The sequence below is a fragment of the Jaculus jaculus genome, chromosome X, assembly GCF_020740685.1.
Source record: "Jaculus jaculus isolate mJacJac1 chromosome X, mJacJac1.mat.Y.cur, whole genome shotgun sequence".
Lineage (NCBI taxonomy): Eukaryota > Metazoa > Chordata > Mammalia > Rodentia > Dipodidae > Jaculus > Jaculus jaculus.
The window spans coordinates 115,839,539-115,855,749 of NC_059125.1; the positions used below are offsets into that span (position 1 = coordinate 115,839,539).

The following is a 16,211-nucleotide window of genomic DNA, read 5'->3' on the forward strand; positions in this document are numbered from 1 at the left end:
TCCAACTACTTCTGCAGAAGATAAGCTGTTCAAAGATTTATGAAGTTGTAGTCTCTTTTCTGTAATGACAATATAAATACACATTTGAACATAATTATTTTGGTAAATTTTAACAGAATAGTATATCTATTTTCAGTTCTTTCAATGTTATGCCTATGTAAGATTTTTTAAATTTAATTCTGTGTGTGTGTGTGTGTGTGTATGGCAATATTTTTGTTAGCATTTAGACAAAATTAAATCACAGTTCATAACCATTTTATAGGGAAAAGGTTTTAAACTCTTTCCACATATTTGTACTGCAAAGGTAACAGAGAATATATGTGTTTCTAGAACTTGATATAGGTTTATGAAGACCATATGAGAAACAATGTACATGAAATTGTTTAACAAAGTTTTACTCCATTTAGGTGACCAGGTTAAAAAAAGAGCCAATGAACTACAAGACACCATTCAGGCCCAACACTAGATATTTCGTACCATTAATTGCAGTCTCCCCAGTCTCCTCTGGCTCCCCTGGCTCTTCAGTCTCCTTCAGCTCCCAGGTCTCCTCCATCTCCTCCATGTTATTGGTCTCCTCCAGCTCCACAAATTCCGTCTCCTCGTTCCCCTCCAGCTCCTTGGTTTCCTCCAGCTCTTCAGCTTCCTCCACCTCCTTGGTCTCCTCCGGCTCCTCGATCTCCAGCTCATCCGGCTCCTCACTCTCCTCCAGCATCTCCATCTCCTCTGTCTCCTCACTCTCCTCCAGCTCCTCGGTTTCTTTTGGCTCCTCGACCACCAGCTCCTCCATCTCCTCCGGCTCCTCACTCTCCACCAGCTCCTCGGGCTCCTCATTCTCTTCACTGTCCTCCAGCCTCTTGGGCTCCTCAGGCTCCATGACAATATTGAGAACTTGATCTTGATCTTCTTCATTAAAGTCACAGGTTTCTAAGCGCTGCTTCTCATCTGGTGACATCATAGATTTCCTAGAACATTTTCTTCCACAGGAAGACATGTTTAGATGTTTTCTGATTCAAAACACAAAACCAAAAACAAATCTCTTTACCCGTCTGAATACAAACACTTATTTAAATGAGGTGATAAAATTAAATAGTAAACAGGGTCAAAAAAAGAATGAAGTTGGGTGCATAAAGGCTAATTGTTTCCTTCTCATGTTCTGGAACCAAAAGTTAGCAATTTGTCATTTCTTAATCTAAAAAGGCAACATAAAATTGATAGCTTATACCCTGACTCTAAATGTGATTGCACTTACCCACTGAGGCACCGGAATTATGGCCCCATTTCTGTCAGCTACTTGATAAATTTGAGTAAATATATAAATCTATATCTCAGCCTCAAAGTACCATTTTGATGGCTATAAGGACAGATCACAAGCATGCCAAAAATCTGGTCACAGTCAGAAATCAAAAACATAAAGTTTTACAGGCCTGGAAATGGAGTACAGTATAGGCCTAGAAGGCAAGTGGACCTGGCTTTCATCCTCAAAACCTTAAAAGGGAGTGGGGAAGAGGAACGGTAGGCACGGTGGCTCAGGTCTCTAATAGCAGCATTTTGGAAGTGAGAATTGTTAAATACAAGGCTAGCCCAAGCTACATGGGGAGTTCCAGGTCAGATTGGCCTATACAAAAACAAGGTTTTAAAAGCACAAAATATGGGGCTGGGGAAAATGCTTAGTAGTTAAAGACATGGGCTTGCTAAGGATGCATACTTAGGTCAATTTCTCAATTCCCACTTAAAGCCAGATACAAAAAAATGGCCAAACAATTCGTCTGATATTCTTGTGCAGCAGGAAGACACCATGGCCTATACTCCCATGCACATTAATATGTGCAAATAAATAAAAATATCAAATATACACATAGTACAAAAAACAAAGCCAGATGTGTTAGTATAAGCCTTAATTAATATATATTGATATATTATATATTAGTTATTATACCAGTATATTATGATATAGCATTATCATGATTATAGTATACAATATAAAAATATATTATGATAGAATACTTATGACTAATCACTGTTATGAATACATATTAATTATATATAAATATATTGTTACATTCATAAATGAATAATTTACAGAATCTATGTACATTTATACATGAATGTAATATATAGTAACTATATAATTACAATTAATACTCTATATTAAAATCAGTATATATTGATAAATAATATATAATTAATGTTAATATATTATATATGTGTTATGATTATTGATGTACTTATGCAATGTAATTTACATTGATAAACATTATTCAAATATTATGATATGTATTTATGTATAATCTGTGACTTAGAATAATCATATAACATACTTGAATATTGTATTTGGATAATTATTATTTATACAACCAAATTATATGTCAATATACTTAAACATTATTATATTTTCATATTACAAAATTATATCACATGTTTGTATAATTATATATTGACATTTAAATATGAAGACAACTATTACATTTACATAATTATATGTTAATATACACCATATATTAGAATATATTAATACCTAACTCTAACCTTGGACTCATAAAAATCACGTCATACTAGCTCAACAGCATATGGAGGTAAATCTAGCAGGTGTCCTCAACTTCCTGAAACTATGGATTTGTAGAGGATCTCAGGAGACGTGTGGGGAAACTCCACAGTCACTCCTTCCTTAAACCTTCCACAGTGTCCTGAGAGGGGCCCTCACCCCCTCCCCCTCCCTCTACCACTCCTTTCCCCGAAAACCACTGGACTCGTTTCCTACCAGTCCCCACGCTGTTCAGGCCCTGCCCTCATCCGGGTTCACCACCTCCGTTTTCCTGTCACAGGCCCCAGACAAGCCCAGCGGGAAAGGTGCCACTCCGGCCTTCAACCTTCCACAGTGTCCTGAGAGGGACCCCACTGCCCAACTCCCCCTGGAAACCACTGGACCCATCCTGACCGCTTCCCACGGGTCCCCACGCTGGTCAGGCCCTGCCGTCACGCGGGGTCACCACCTCCCTTTTCCTGTCACAGGCCCCAGACAAGTCCAGGAGGAAAGGTTTTGTTCACGGGTCAGGGAAAGGATCAGTGTCAGGGTTGGGTGAGGAGCAGCCTGGGTCCTGGGTTCCCCTTGGACAAAGCCCCGTTTTCCAGAACAAAACCCCAATGTGTGAAGAAGCAGTCTTACGGGTCTTCCGCCGCCATGACAGCCTCCTGAGGTAACGGAATTCACAAGAGAACGGAAGAAGCCGGTTGCTCCTCCCCCTCCTCAGCCATGCACTTTGCTGATTGGCTCCTGCCCTGTGCATGCGCAATAGGTATGAGGAGCAACTAGGCAGGTCTGACCTCTGACACTCGGACCACTTGTGTCTGTCTCGGAATGCCCAGCAATGACACAGAACACATTTGTACATGGCTGTTTTATTTTTACTTTTACTTTTTTTGAGAGAGAAAGAGAAAGAGAACAAGAGACAGAGAGAGAATTGGCGGGGCGGGGCCTCAGCCACTGCAATTGAATTCCAGAGCCTTGTGCCACCTAGTGGCCATGTGTGACCTTGCACTTGTCACTCATCTTTCTGCATCTGGCTTACATGGGATCTGGAGAGAGAGAGAGAGAGAGAGAGAGAGAGAGAGAGAGAGAGAGAGAGAGAGAGAGAGAGGCCTTAGGCTTTGCAGACAAGCACCTTAACCATTAAACAATCTCTCTAGAACTGCACATGGCTATTTTATATCACCATGTCAAAGCATAGATGACCTCCACCAATCCTTCAATTTTTGTATTCCTTGTGGGTCAGCCTGCAGATGTTTACTGAGATGTGTGAAGTTAAGTCCCATTATGGGTATGGGGTAGGGGTGGGTATTATTCAGACTGCGTGGAGCCAAAGATAGTTTGGAATGCCTGTCCATCTTGTTGGTAGATGGTGGCAGTGTCATGTCCGAATATTAAAGATGCTGACAGCTTTTGGTAGTCTCTACACCTGGCACTTTACTACAGTTTCTATTTCAAATGTCAATTAATCTGTAAAAGACAAAGAGAATGTCTAATGCATGAAGCACAAGATCAACCAGTCCCCACTTTATAAATGAGCACTTTGACGATATTCTCTTTCTGACTTAGGTCCCATCCCACTTGCTTTTCCCTCATTCTCCCTGCCTACGACATCTTGCTTTCTAGTCCTCATTCACAGATAAAAGAAAATTGTTTTTGCATTAGTCATTCACATCCTGTTTTCTGAGTTCAGCAAGGTTCTTAAATATAACCATGTACTTTTGTGATTGAACACTGCCAAAATTAAGGCTTCTATTTCCAGTACCACTTTTTCCCCCTGAGATAGAATACAATGTTTAAAAACTAGTGAACCTGCTTCCAGTTAAGATGGCGGCGTAGGTACCACGCCAAAGCAGCCTAGGGGGGAAAAAGACCAAAAAAACTCAGCAAAATACACACTTTTACTAAAAAGTGAGGTGTATAGGAAATTGAAGCGGCAGCAGAGAAGTAGAAGAGTTCCAGAGCATCCCGAGCCTGCACAGGCGGGAAAAGCAGCTCTGGCAGTTCGGCCAGCCGCCGCGGCCGCGGAGCACCAGAAAGCCTCCAGACTCGGCTCGAGCCGCAGGAAAAGCCAGGTGCTGGAGCTTTCCCTCACACCGGTGCTTTCCACAACTCGGGAAACTTGAGGGGAGAGCAGCAGCGAGCACCGGAGGAGCAGACCGCGAGGTAGAAGAACACTTGGAGCAGCAAGAGAACCAGAGCAGCTGCGGCTCCCTCCCCTCCCCCACCGCCTGAGCCCAGCTCCAGCGAACAGAGCAGTGTCCCGGGACTCGGTCACGCCAACTTGTGCTGACACGGGACCCAAGCAGGAGCAAAGTTCAGCAGCAACATCAGTGGCTCCAGCACCAGTAACAGCGGCCCCAGCAGCAGCAGACCGAGGAGTGGCAGCAGCGGCAGACTCGGCAGCAGCAGCTTCAGGGGGAGCAGCGGCAGTGGACACAGCAGCAGCAGCTTCAGCAGCAGTGGTGGCTCCAGCAGTGGCAGCTACAGCAGCAGCAGAGGCAGCAGCAGCGGCTCGATTTGCCCCGCAGGAAAACCAAGTGCCCAGCTCCAGAAATCAGAACAGCAGCCCGACGACCCAGGCAGCAACTTGACTGAGACCAAAATCATCCAAGATAACTGGGATTGCACCAGGGAAGGGTCTCACTTGGTCGCAAGCTGACTTGGATCCCTCAACAGACCAGAAATCTTAACCTCTTTGTTGATAGAGGATCTGGTCATCATAATAACTACTCTTGCATACATACTCAGGGCTGTTTTTGATTGAATGTGTACAGTGTTTAGTTAAATTTTAGAATCTACCTGTATTTTATTCCACTCAGCCTGCTTGAATACTCCTATAGCAGGGAAACTCAACCCCTAAGAACATCTTTGTAGATACTCTGAGAGTCTTAAGAGCCACACCTAACACCTTAAGGTCCTACCCTGAAAATATATTACATCAAATCAATTGATACAGCTAAGAATACACAGCTACCTAGAAAATCCAAGCATTAACTTAATCCAAAATGCAAAAATATATACATTATAACACAAGAAACACTAAAAAGCAAGACGATATAAATCCACCTAAAAGTATTAATGCATCAGAAATGTCCTCCAGTGAGAAAGAGTTAGAGGAAATGCCTGAGAAAGAGTTCAAAAGAATGATTATAAATATGTTCAAAGAGGTCGAAGAACACATCAAAACAATCAAAGAAGAAATCAAAGAGGAAATCAAAGAGGAAATCAAAGGAATCAAAGAAGATGCAGGACACCAATTTAATGAAATAAAGAAGGCAATACAAGACATAAATAAGGAAATAGAAATAATAAAGAAAAACCAGTCAGAATTACTAGCAATGAAGAACACAGTTAATGAAATAAAAAACTCTGTAGAAAATCTCACCAGTAGGATGGATGAGGGAGAGGACAGAATATCTAAGCTAGAAGACCAGGTGGCAGACCTAATGCAGTCCAACAAAGAGAAAGACAAACTTATAGAAAAGTATGAGTAGGAATTTCAAGATATTCGGGACACTATGAAAAGATCCAATATAAGAATTCAGGGCATAGTAGAAGGAGAAGAACTCCACTCCAGAGGCATAGTAGGCGTCTTCAACAAAATCATAGAAGAAAATTTCCCCCAAATTGGGAAAGAGGTGCCAATGCAGATACAGGAAGCCTTTAGAACCCCAGCCAGACAAAATCCAGAAAGAACCTCTCCTCGCCATATTATAATCAAACTTCCAAACACATAAACCAAAGAAAAAATATTGAAAGCAGTTAGAGAAAAAAATCAAGTTACCTACAAAAGCAAGCCCATCAGGATTACAGCAGATTATTCAACACAAACTTTTAAAGCCAGAAGGGCTTGGAGTGATATATTCCAAGTTCTGAAACATAACAACTGTCAACCAAGGTTACTTTATCCTGCAAAGTTATCCATTCAAATAGATGGAGAAATAAAGACATTCCATGACAAAAGCAGGTTAAAGGAGTATTTGAAGACAAAACCAGCTCTACAGAAAATACTTGATAGAATCCTCCATGCTGAAGAAAAGGAAAAGCACACATATAAGGAACCTAGAAAAAACAAGCAATACTCAAATACTAGTTAACAGAAGAGAGCGCAGGTAGAACCAGAAACACACACACACACACACACACACACACACACACACACATGGCAAACATAAATACACACCTTTCAATAATATCTATTAATATCAATGGCCTCAATGCCCCAACGAAAAGACATAGATTTGCAGACTGGGTTAAAAAGCAGGATCCTACAATTTGTTGTCTCCAAGAAACTCACCTTTCTACAAAGGATAGACATTATCTTAGGGTGAAAGGTTGGAAAACGGTGTTTCAAGCAAATGGGCCTAGAAAACAAGCAGGGGTTGCTATCCTAATATCAGACAGGGTAGACTTTAGTCCGACGTTAGTCAAGAAAGATAAGGAAGGTCACTTTATATTGATTAAGGGCACACTCCAACAGGAGGACATTACAATCCTAAACATATGTGCACCTAACATGGGGGCTCCCAAATTCGTCAAACAAACACTATTAGAACTAAGGTCACAGATAACACCAAACACAGTGGTGGTGGGTGACTTTAACACCCCACTCTCATCAATTGACAGGTCATCCCGGGAAAGAATAAATAGAGAGGCATCTGGACTAAATGAGGTCATAGAAGGAATGGACTTAACAGATATATACAGGACATTTCATCCAAAGGCTGCAGAATATACATTCCTTTCAGCAGCACATGGAACATTCTCTAAAATAGACCATATATTAGGACACAAAGCAAATCTTAACTAATTCAGGAAAATTGAAATAATTCCTTGCATTCTATCTTACCACAATGGAATTAAACTACAAAGCAGTAGCAAGAAAGGCTATAGAGCATACACAAAATCATGGAAACTAAACAATACACCACTAAATGATGAATGGGTCAATGAAGAAATCAAAAAGGAAATCAAAAAATTTATAGAGTCAAATGATAATGAGAACACAACATACCAAAATCTCTGGGACACAATGAAGGCAGTTCTAAGAGGTAAATTTATAGCCTTAAATGCCTATATTAAGAAATTAGAAAGGTCGCAAGTAAACGACCTAATGCTTTGCTTTATATATCCAAAGGACTCATCTCATTTCCTTAGAAGTACGTGCTCAACCATGTTTATTGCTGCTCAATTTATAATAGCTGGGAAATGGAACCAGCCTAGATGTCCCGAAACAGATGAGTGGATAATGAAGATGTGGCACATTTATACAATGGAGTTCTACTCAGCGGTAAAGAAAAATGAAGTTATGAAATTTGCAGAAAAATGGATGGACCTGGAAAGTATTATACTAAGTGAGGTAACCCAGGCCCAGAAAACCAAGCGCCACATGTTCTCTCTCATATGTGGATCCTAGCTACAGATGACTGGGCTTCTGCGTGAGAATGAAAATACTTAGTAGCAGAGGCCAGTAAGTTAAAAAGGAGACATAAACGGTAGAGAAAGGAAGGGAGGAGGATACTTAATAGGTTGATATTGTATATATGTAATTACAATGATTGTAATGGGGAGGTAATATGATGGAGAATGGAATTTCAAATGGGAAAGTGTGGGGGTGGGGAGGGATGGAATTACCATGGGATATATTTTATAATCATGGAAAATGTTAATAAAAATTTAAAAAAAAACAAAACAAACAAACAAAAAAAAACTAGTGAACCTGATGGGCATTATGCATTTGCACTTTGCTTTGAGAGCAATGCCTTGGTTGCTCCCCATACTTAAAATGATGACTTTAGGGGCAGATTTTATTAACTATGGGTGATAGATTCTAATAAAACCTTTTTTAGTGTTCATGGAAATAATTTTACATTTTTCCTTAATCCTATTTATATGATAATTTATGTTAAAGTATTGGTCAATTGCAACCTATTTTTGCATACCTGGACTACATACACTCAACCATCATATGTTCTTTTTCCTGTTCTAGTGTTGAAATCTGTTTGTCATTTAAGCATTGGTGTACATTAAGTATAGTGGCCATTAATTGCCTTTTATGTGATGCCATTATCAGATACAGGCAATTTTTTTCTTGTTTCCTTCATTTCTTCTTCTCTGAGTCTATGCCTTGTTGGATGTATTAGATCCTAAAGTTTTAGCTGAATCCTCTAGTGGAACTGCCTGGAATTAGTGATTTCATGTAGAATAGTGTAGTGGATTGACTCATATGCCTGCTCCTCACCCCAACCTATAAACTGAGGGGCTTTGAATTCTTGGTCCCAGCTGATGGCAATTTGGGAGTTGGAGTCTTGCAGCAGGAGGAGTGTTGTTGGGGATGGACTTCAGTGTTTTAAAGCCAGATGCCTTTGCCAGAACTCAGCTCATTGTCCTCCTGGCATTTTCCACCTGCTGTGGCACAGATGATGTCCAGCCTCTGCTTATGCCACACTTCACCCTGCCATCAAGAAGCTTCTCCTTGAGACTATGAGCCCAAATAAACAACTTTCCAACCATCAGAAGCAGGTCAGGTGCCTGGGCCCAGCATGAATAAGGTAACCATGACAAACTGTGTTGACCCTTATCTTGATTTCCTTCTTGAAGATTGACTGAAATGCCAAGAAGAGTCTTTTATGTGGTTATTTACTTATTTATTATTTATTTACTCATTTGAGATAGACAGTGAAAGAGAGACAGAAAGACTATAGGCCTGCCAGGGCCAAACTCCACTGCATCCAAACTCCAGATATATGTGCTATTTTGTGCATCAGGTCTACATGGGTACTGGGAAATCAAACCTGGCTGTTGGACCTTATGATCAAGCCCCTTTAAGTGCTGAGACATCTCTTCAAGCCTATGCAAAGTTTTAGTTGCAAGCATCTTGAGTAGGATGATTTGCCTTCTTGCACAAAGTGGCCACAAGGTCTGCACATGTCTAAACCTCGGAAAACCCTTCACTGGTTTAAAGCAGACAAATGAGATTCTTCCTATCGCAGAAATATTATTTCTGCCATGTGAGACATCTCCTTGGGTATATAGAAGTGATACTCTATGTAGCCTGATTGGTCATCAATGATCACATCATCTGCATAGACTTGAGCATCTCTTGATATCTTCTATTTATAAACTGCCATCTCTATTTGGACCAAGTTTTGCAAAGTGTCTTGTCCAGGTAAGTGTTTAGTATGCTTAGTTTTTAAAATTTATATAGAAATGTAATAAAATAATTATGTAATATTACGTCATAGGTTTGTAACCTCTATTTATAAAGAAGTAAATAATGAAATATAAAGTAATATAGACAAATCATCTTGGATTTTTTTTAGGTTATGTCTCACTCTAGCCCAGTCTGGCATAGAGTTCACTTTGTGGTCTCTGGCTGACCTCAACTCACACTGATTCTCCTACCTTGGCCTTCCAAATTTTGGGACCAAAATTGTGCACCACAACACTTGGTTCACCTGTGATTTCAAAATCCACTGTTTTTCTTTGTTTCTTGCAACAAGGTCCCAGGGTGCCATACAGGGTGACAATACTTTATGCTTCACTATCCAGAGTGTTGGTATTTCAAGTGTTTGCTCACATGTCCAGCTCATTGCTACTATATCGATAGTTCTTTCCCTATGTCTGCCCTTCCTACTCTTTGTATGTTCATCTGGTTTCTTTCTTAATCTCCATAGATGTGTAGAAGACAATATGTCTAGCACAAGATGGCCACTTCCTGTAGTATAATGAAGTGCAGCATCTTTGAACAATAAGAGAGTACAGGAGTGACATGAGGGCTGTTGTCTCTGGCATTTTCATTTACTTGCTTCATACTCTCTCATATTTCCAAGGGGCACCACTCCTTCTATATTTAGGTTATTCTATGCCATAACTATGCTTTTTTGGTACCACTATAGCACCTTATTTTCAAGAAAATTGGTTTGCAAAATTTGATGATATGAACAAATCAATAAACATTCAAGCTGGAATCCTACTATCTTCAGGAGCATCAGGGACCAAGGAAGCAAGGCATGACTCCAGTTCAGGAAATGGCTCCAGGCCAATCTGTAGAAGGATACCTTCAAGAAAATTCCTAATTTCCTTTTTATATTTTCTTTTTCTTTTCCCTTTCCTTTTCTCTTTTGGTTCCTTCTTTCATTTTTTTTCTATCTTCCTGTTTTATTGAGACAAGGTGTTCTTGAACTTGTCCTCATCCTCCTGCCTTGGGTTGATGAAAGATGACCAAATCACTATGTTGTTGGAACATAAGATAAATGTTCAAGAAGATCAAAATGGACATGAAATAGGAATACCCATTTACTTACTACTTAGAATGAAATATAAAGGAAACTGGATGGGCAAGGTTAAGTCAGTAATGTACAACTTAAGGTGCAAAGAGGAGGAAGTGATATGAAACGAACAACAAAGCACCCCAAATCACAAAGAAAAACCTAACTTCCAGGTAATGGACAGTGACAAAATCTAGACTTAAAGAACCATCCTGAACCATAATCACTCACATCTTTTTTTTTTTTTTCAAGGTAGGGTCTCACTCTGGCTCAGGATGACCTGAAATTCACTCTGTAGTCTCAGGGTGGGCTCGAACTCTCAGCGATCCTCCTACCTCTGCCTCCCGAGTGCTGGGATTAAAGGCGTGCGCCACCACGCCCGGCTGACTCACATCATTCTGAACAGCAAAAAGAAAGAAACAACAACAACAAAAAGATAAAGTGACAGTCCTCTTTATTGGAATATTCCTGCAGGTCAGGGACTTCACATCAGTACTTTCCATATAATTTGTGTCAAAAGTTATAAATTCCATTATCAAAGTATTTGTGTATGGATGCTGTCTATTATTTGTCATGGAGCTATCCAGTTTACGTTGCCTTTCTGACACGATCCACATGTTGGAAGGAGACCATATGAAATCCTCAAAAGATGCCACAGCTGTATAGATTCCAATGATTTTGGGTGGATTGGGTTGGCATTCAAGTCATGTTATTGTCACCATTGTTCACTTCCACATTGCTCAAGAAAGTATGCTGAAGAGACTGAAACAGGTAGAGTGTGTACATTTCCTTTATGGTATTGATGAGCTGTAGAATAACTGGGCAAGCTCTTGAGTACTGGAGTGGGGTCTGAGCTGCATAGGAATTCCACTGTGTATGTGTTTATTACTTACACATACAGTGCACTGGATTGAGATCAGTCCATATTCATAGTAATGGTGAGTAAAAGATCTGCCCAGGTCCAGAAAATCAAATCTAAGATCATGGCAAGAGTAAGACAATGTTCTATAATCTATAATGTGTGTTTTCTGTATAAACAAATTCAAATATCATTTCTGGAAAGAGCTCACACTAATGTAGGATGGAGGAGGCTGAGAAAAGAGAAATAAAGGAAGGAGAGAGACAGTGAGAGAGAAAGAAAGAGAAATCTCATATGCACTGGGAAACTTCTTACTAAAATAATTTCAGCAAGATCTGCTCAAATTCAAATGGCAACTGGATTGAAACGGTAAACAGATCACATTATCTCTACCTATTAGTTTCAGCTGAAGTCGAGTGTGGAGTATTTGAAAAACAAGGCATTTAACTATCCGATAATGGCATAGGAAACATTTTAGGAGAACCACAAGTGAAGGAACATACAGGGTCACATGTGTTACATGGTCCATAAGCCTTTCTATACTGGACTAGCTCCTTTTAGAATTCACTTTGTCCTTTCAGGTGCAGAAGGTCTCCACCAGCATCTGCAGTATTTCCCTGGAGATCTTGAGAAACAAGCACCAATGATTATGATTGTTGTGTGTGCCATGTCTTCTGACTACACTCTGAGAGGCTGTACTCTCATGGGAATGAATGAAATACACATTGACCTTAGCACTTGTAAGTGATGGAACCATGTCCAAGGGGCTAAAGAGAGAATGCTTTAGGGTATTCCATGTGAATGAGGTATTTATGTCCTAAAAGAAGCAGTGGGTCTTGGTATCCACATCATATCTCAAAACTTAGTGGGCAATATAGTCCTCACCAGAGTATTCAAGCATTCACAAGAGAGTTTCCCATATAGCACTCTTGGTTAAAAGCCACAAGAGTAATGCGATTACATTTGCCAGTTCCCAAAGACCTTCTGTTCAAATATTATTATTTTAATTGCTCTGCCCAGAATTTTTTCTCCTGTCTCCTCTACCCTTAACTCTTCTTCTTGATCCCAATGGTCCACTGTCCAAACTTCACACAAAGCCCCGTGAGCCTCTTGAGCCAACATAAAGAAACAAAGTGAAGAAAGCAAACCTGTGTCTTACCAAGGTCCCGAAAGTACGGGCAATCACCATGAACACTGAACTTCCCTGCCTGATGCTATGCCTGTGGGTTGCAAAGGGACTCCTGCCCAGGTTCAATTATGTGAGGTGTGACTGACCCAGAAAGCATATTTAGTGGCAGAAGGAATGTATCCAGCAGCATGAGTTCATTCATGAGGATGTCATCCATGTTGGTCTGGAGAAAAGTTAGAAGTCATCACTTCAAAGTCTAAACCCATAAGAAATACTAGTTTCACTTCCACTAACCAGCAGCCACTGGATGAAAGCCACATGTGAAGCTTTAACATTTCCAACCCCCACTGGTATCAGTGTTATAAAGAGGTGTGCTCCATTATAATACCGGGTTATAATTACTCTAACATGTTCACACTAACAGAATTTCAACAAAACTCAAAAAAAAACAAACAAACAAACAAAAAAAAACCAACTAGCAATGACATTCTCAAGCCACTCTTTCCTTCAGATATAGCCTTCTTCAGAAGATCCACACTCACAGCCATTTTCTAGTTATGCTGGTCACATTCCATGTGCTCAACAGACAGGAGTGGCTCATGGCTCCTGTGAAAGGGCAGAATGCATATAGACCCTTGAAAGTAATAGTCACCCAAAACAGGAAACCAGAGAAACTAAGGGAAAATTCTCACTCAGGCCTTTTAGATAGTCAGGAATATTTGGTCTACTCGTGTATAGCATACATCTGCTCTGAAGAAAACAGCTTATTAAAAATGGCCCACAACCCAAATCCCAGAAACTCTGAATCTCAGATGGGAAGTCATGCTATCTTTTCAAAGGACCACCTCCCTGTGCTCAGTTACATCCTCTCTGAGAAAAGAGTGAGTCACAAAGTGAATTTGAAAAGTTGCTACTACCATCTCTCCCGTGGAGTCTTTTGGATATGCTATCAGGCAATGACACCCTCTGCCATTGCCCATAGAGATTCAGAAACTGACCTGGTCTTCTGGTCCTGAATTTCCAAAAATGTTTCCTATGTAGCTGATTTGTTAGATAAATGTGGAAGGATTTGAAACTTTGGCCTGGCAGATGCCTTGCAGTGCTATAAGTATACCTTGATGGATTATTGTGGCTGGAGTTGAAAGATCTAAAGGAAGTAGGAATTAAGGACTGTGAGATTTGGCTTATAATGGAAATAAAGAGTTTTCTTTTCTGTGGACAAAGCTAAAAGCAATTTGTGTGAGAGACTTTCTGTTATACCCATGTACTGAAAACCTGTGTAGGCTTGCCTTTATAGAATCAGACTTGTGTGATCATAAGGATATGGCACAGACTGAAAGAAAATCTTTGGGCCATAATTACTGCCCATTCAGCTTCAATTGCTTGAGAGATTATATATTTTGAGATTGGGCCAGCTGATCAGCATTGAGCCAGGGGTAAAATATGGTGGCTTGATACAGGTGTCCCCCATAAACTTAAATGTTCTCAAAGCTAAGTCCTAAGCTTGTAGCAATTTGTGAATTAGATCCTCCTGGAGGTGATGTATCATTGGGGGCAGACTTATGAGTGTCATAGCCAGATTCCTGTCACCAATGTTTGCTGCTGTTGTCCACCTGATGTTGGCCAGCAGGAGTCATCCAGCATCTGGCCATTGTTACCCATGCCATCATTTTCTCCTACCACCATGGACCTTCCCTTGGCTCTGTAGGCCAAAATAAACCCTTTCCTCCACCAAGCTGTCCTTACTCAGGTGTTTCCTGCCAGTAACAAAAAGGTAATTGCAAGAAACTGCCAAGGGGAATATTTTATCTTCCTGGCCTTATAGGATACCATCATGTTTTCAGATACCCAGTGAGAGCTGGAAGTGGTCTCCAGAAGCTCTTCTCCACGTGGAGGCTTCAGACATAAAATATATCCTTCTGTTGTCATCACTAGATCAACCAGCATCCAAATGCTATAGTGAGCCACTGACACTATTGAATTCGGTGTGTTGAACCATTTCTGATTTCTGGAGGTTCATCTAACACAGAAGGCTACATTTCTTGCTGGCTGCAAAATCTAACTTCAGGCCATGAAAAGTATAGTGCATGAGAGAGAGAGAGAGAGAGAGAGAGAGAGAGAGGGAGGGAGAGAGAGAGAGAGAAATGGGGGGGAGTGACTTGTTCCAATGAGCCACTAAATACCATTCTCTATCTGGTGATTTGAGGAACTTAGAGCCTTTTATGTGAGGTTCCCTGATCTTAGTGTGACACACCTTATTTTCAGAGTGAATGTGACAGCTTAGTTGGACTGTAGATTTTCACTCACTCTAGGATGGGAGAGTGAAAAAATAATACAATTATTCCCTTCTGGTCTCTAAGAATCTAGTTTTGCAATGAGGACCCTGTCCCTTGGAATCTGGATGTCTACATAAGTGGTATTTGCTGAGGATCATGGAGCACAGAGGGCCATGGAATTTGCAGGGTTAAAACCTCCAAGTGGGCTGAAGAAGCACCACTCCAGGTACTCTCAAGTAATATAGTTATGTACCTATGGTCAGTGCTATGACAAACAGGAACTCAATTGTTAGAATGAGTCCTTTCCCAAGACCCCCTCCATGAACAGTGTGGGAGTTACTTTTGGTGGTTTTCTGAGAGGAGTGGACCAAGGATCTTTTCGTTAAGGTTGGAGCTGAGAGTGTGGTTACCAAAGCCCCATCCTACTTAGAAATTTAAGGTGAGTGTTTGTAGGAAGGCTGAACAAACTTCAAGCTACATAGGACCTAAAATCACCCAGATTCATGTTCCTCTGTTTTCCATTCTGCACTAAAAAAGACTGATTGGTAAGAATGGTAGTCTTCAATTTGGGTCCATTTATTTTCATTTGTCCTTGGTCGAGAGAGAGCCTGGGATTTTCAAGAAGAATGGCAAGATCTTGAGGGTAAACTGAGGAACCACCTATATGCTCCTTGGCCCCTTGCTCCTGCCCTGGGTGGGGCAGCAGAGGAATAACTGGCAAGCACCTGCCTGTGGAGTACTATTGTGTCCTCTACAAACTTGCCAGGTTGAGTAAAGTGGGGGGCAGGGAAAGCACTCATGCTGCTATGTAGCTCCTGAGCTTCACAGGCAATGGATGGCTGTGATCATGAGCTGAAGAGATTCTGGAACTCCAGTGCAACTTTACTATCAGCCCCCAGCCCAGAGCTGCTAATACACTTGGAGACTCTACAACCTCCATATCTGTGGATGTAAGACCATCCCACTCCAATCTAGTAGAAACCCAAAACAGAGCACACACTAAAGATCCCACAAGAGCCACTATTGGATTCCTCCTTAATAAAACAAGAATCGTCCCCTGAGACAGGTAAACTGTAATACCATATACATATATGGTATATATATATATATCTCAACAGCTGAGTCATCTCAAAGAAGATAGCCTAGCCCC

At 40.8% G+C, this 16,211-nt stretch overlaps 1 protein-coding gene across 1 annotated transcript in view; it reads right to left on the reverse strand.

The window, feature by feature from the left end:
• Window positions 1-1,177: 1,177 nt before the first annotated feature.
• LOC105943777 (synaptonemal complex protein 3-like) overlaps window positions 1,178-16,211 on the reverse strand; it is a 79,587-nt gene continuing 64,553 nt past the window's right edge. Inside the window, exon 7 of the mRNA XM_045139935.1 lies at window positions 1,178-1,189. Coding sequence (XP_044995870.1) covers window positions 1,178-1,189 — 12 coding nt within the window. The remainder of the gene's footprint in view (window positions 1,190-16,211) is intronic.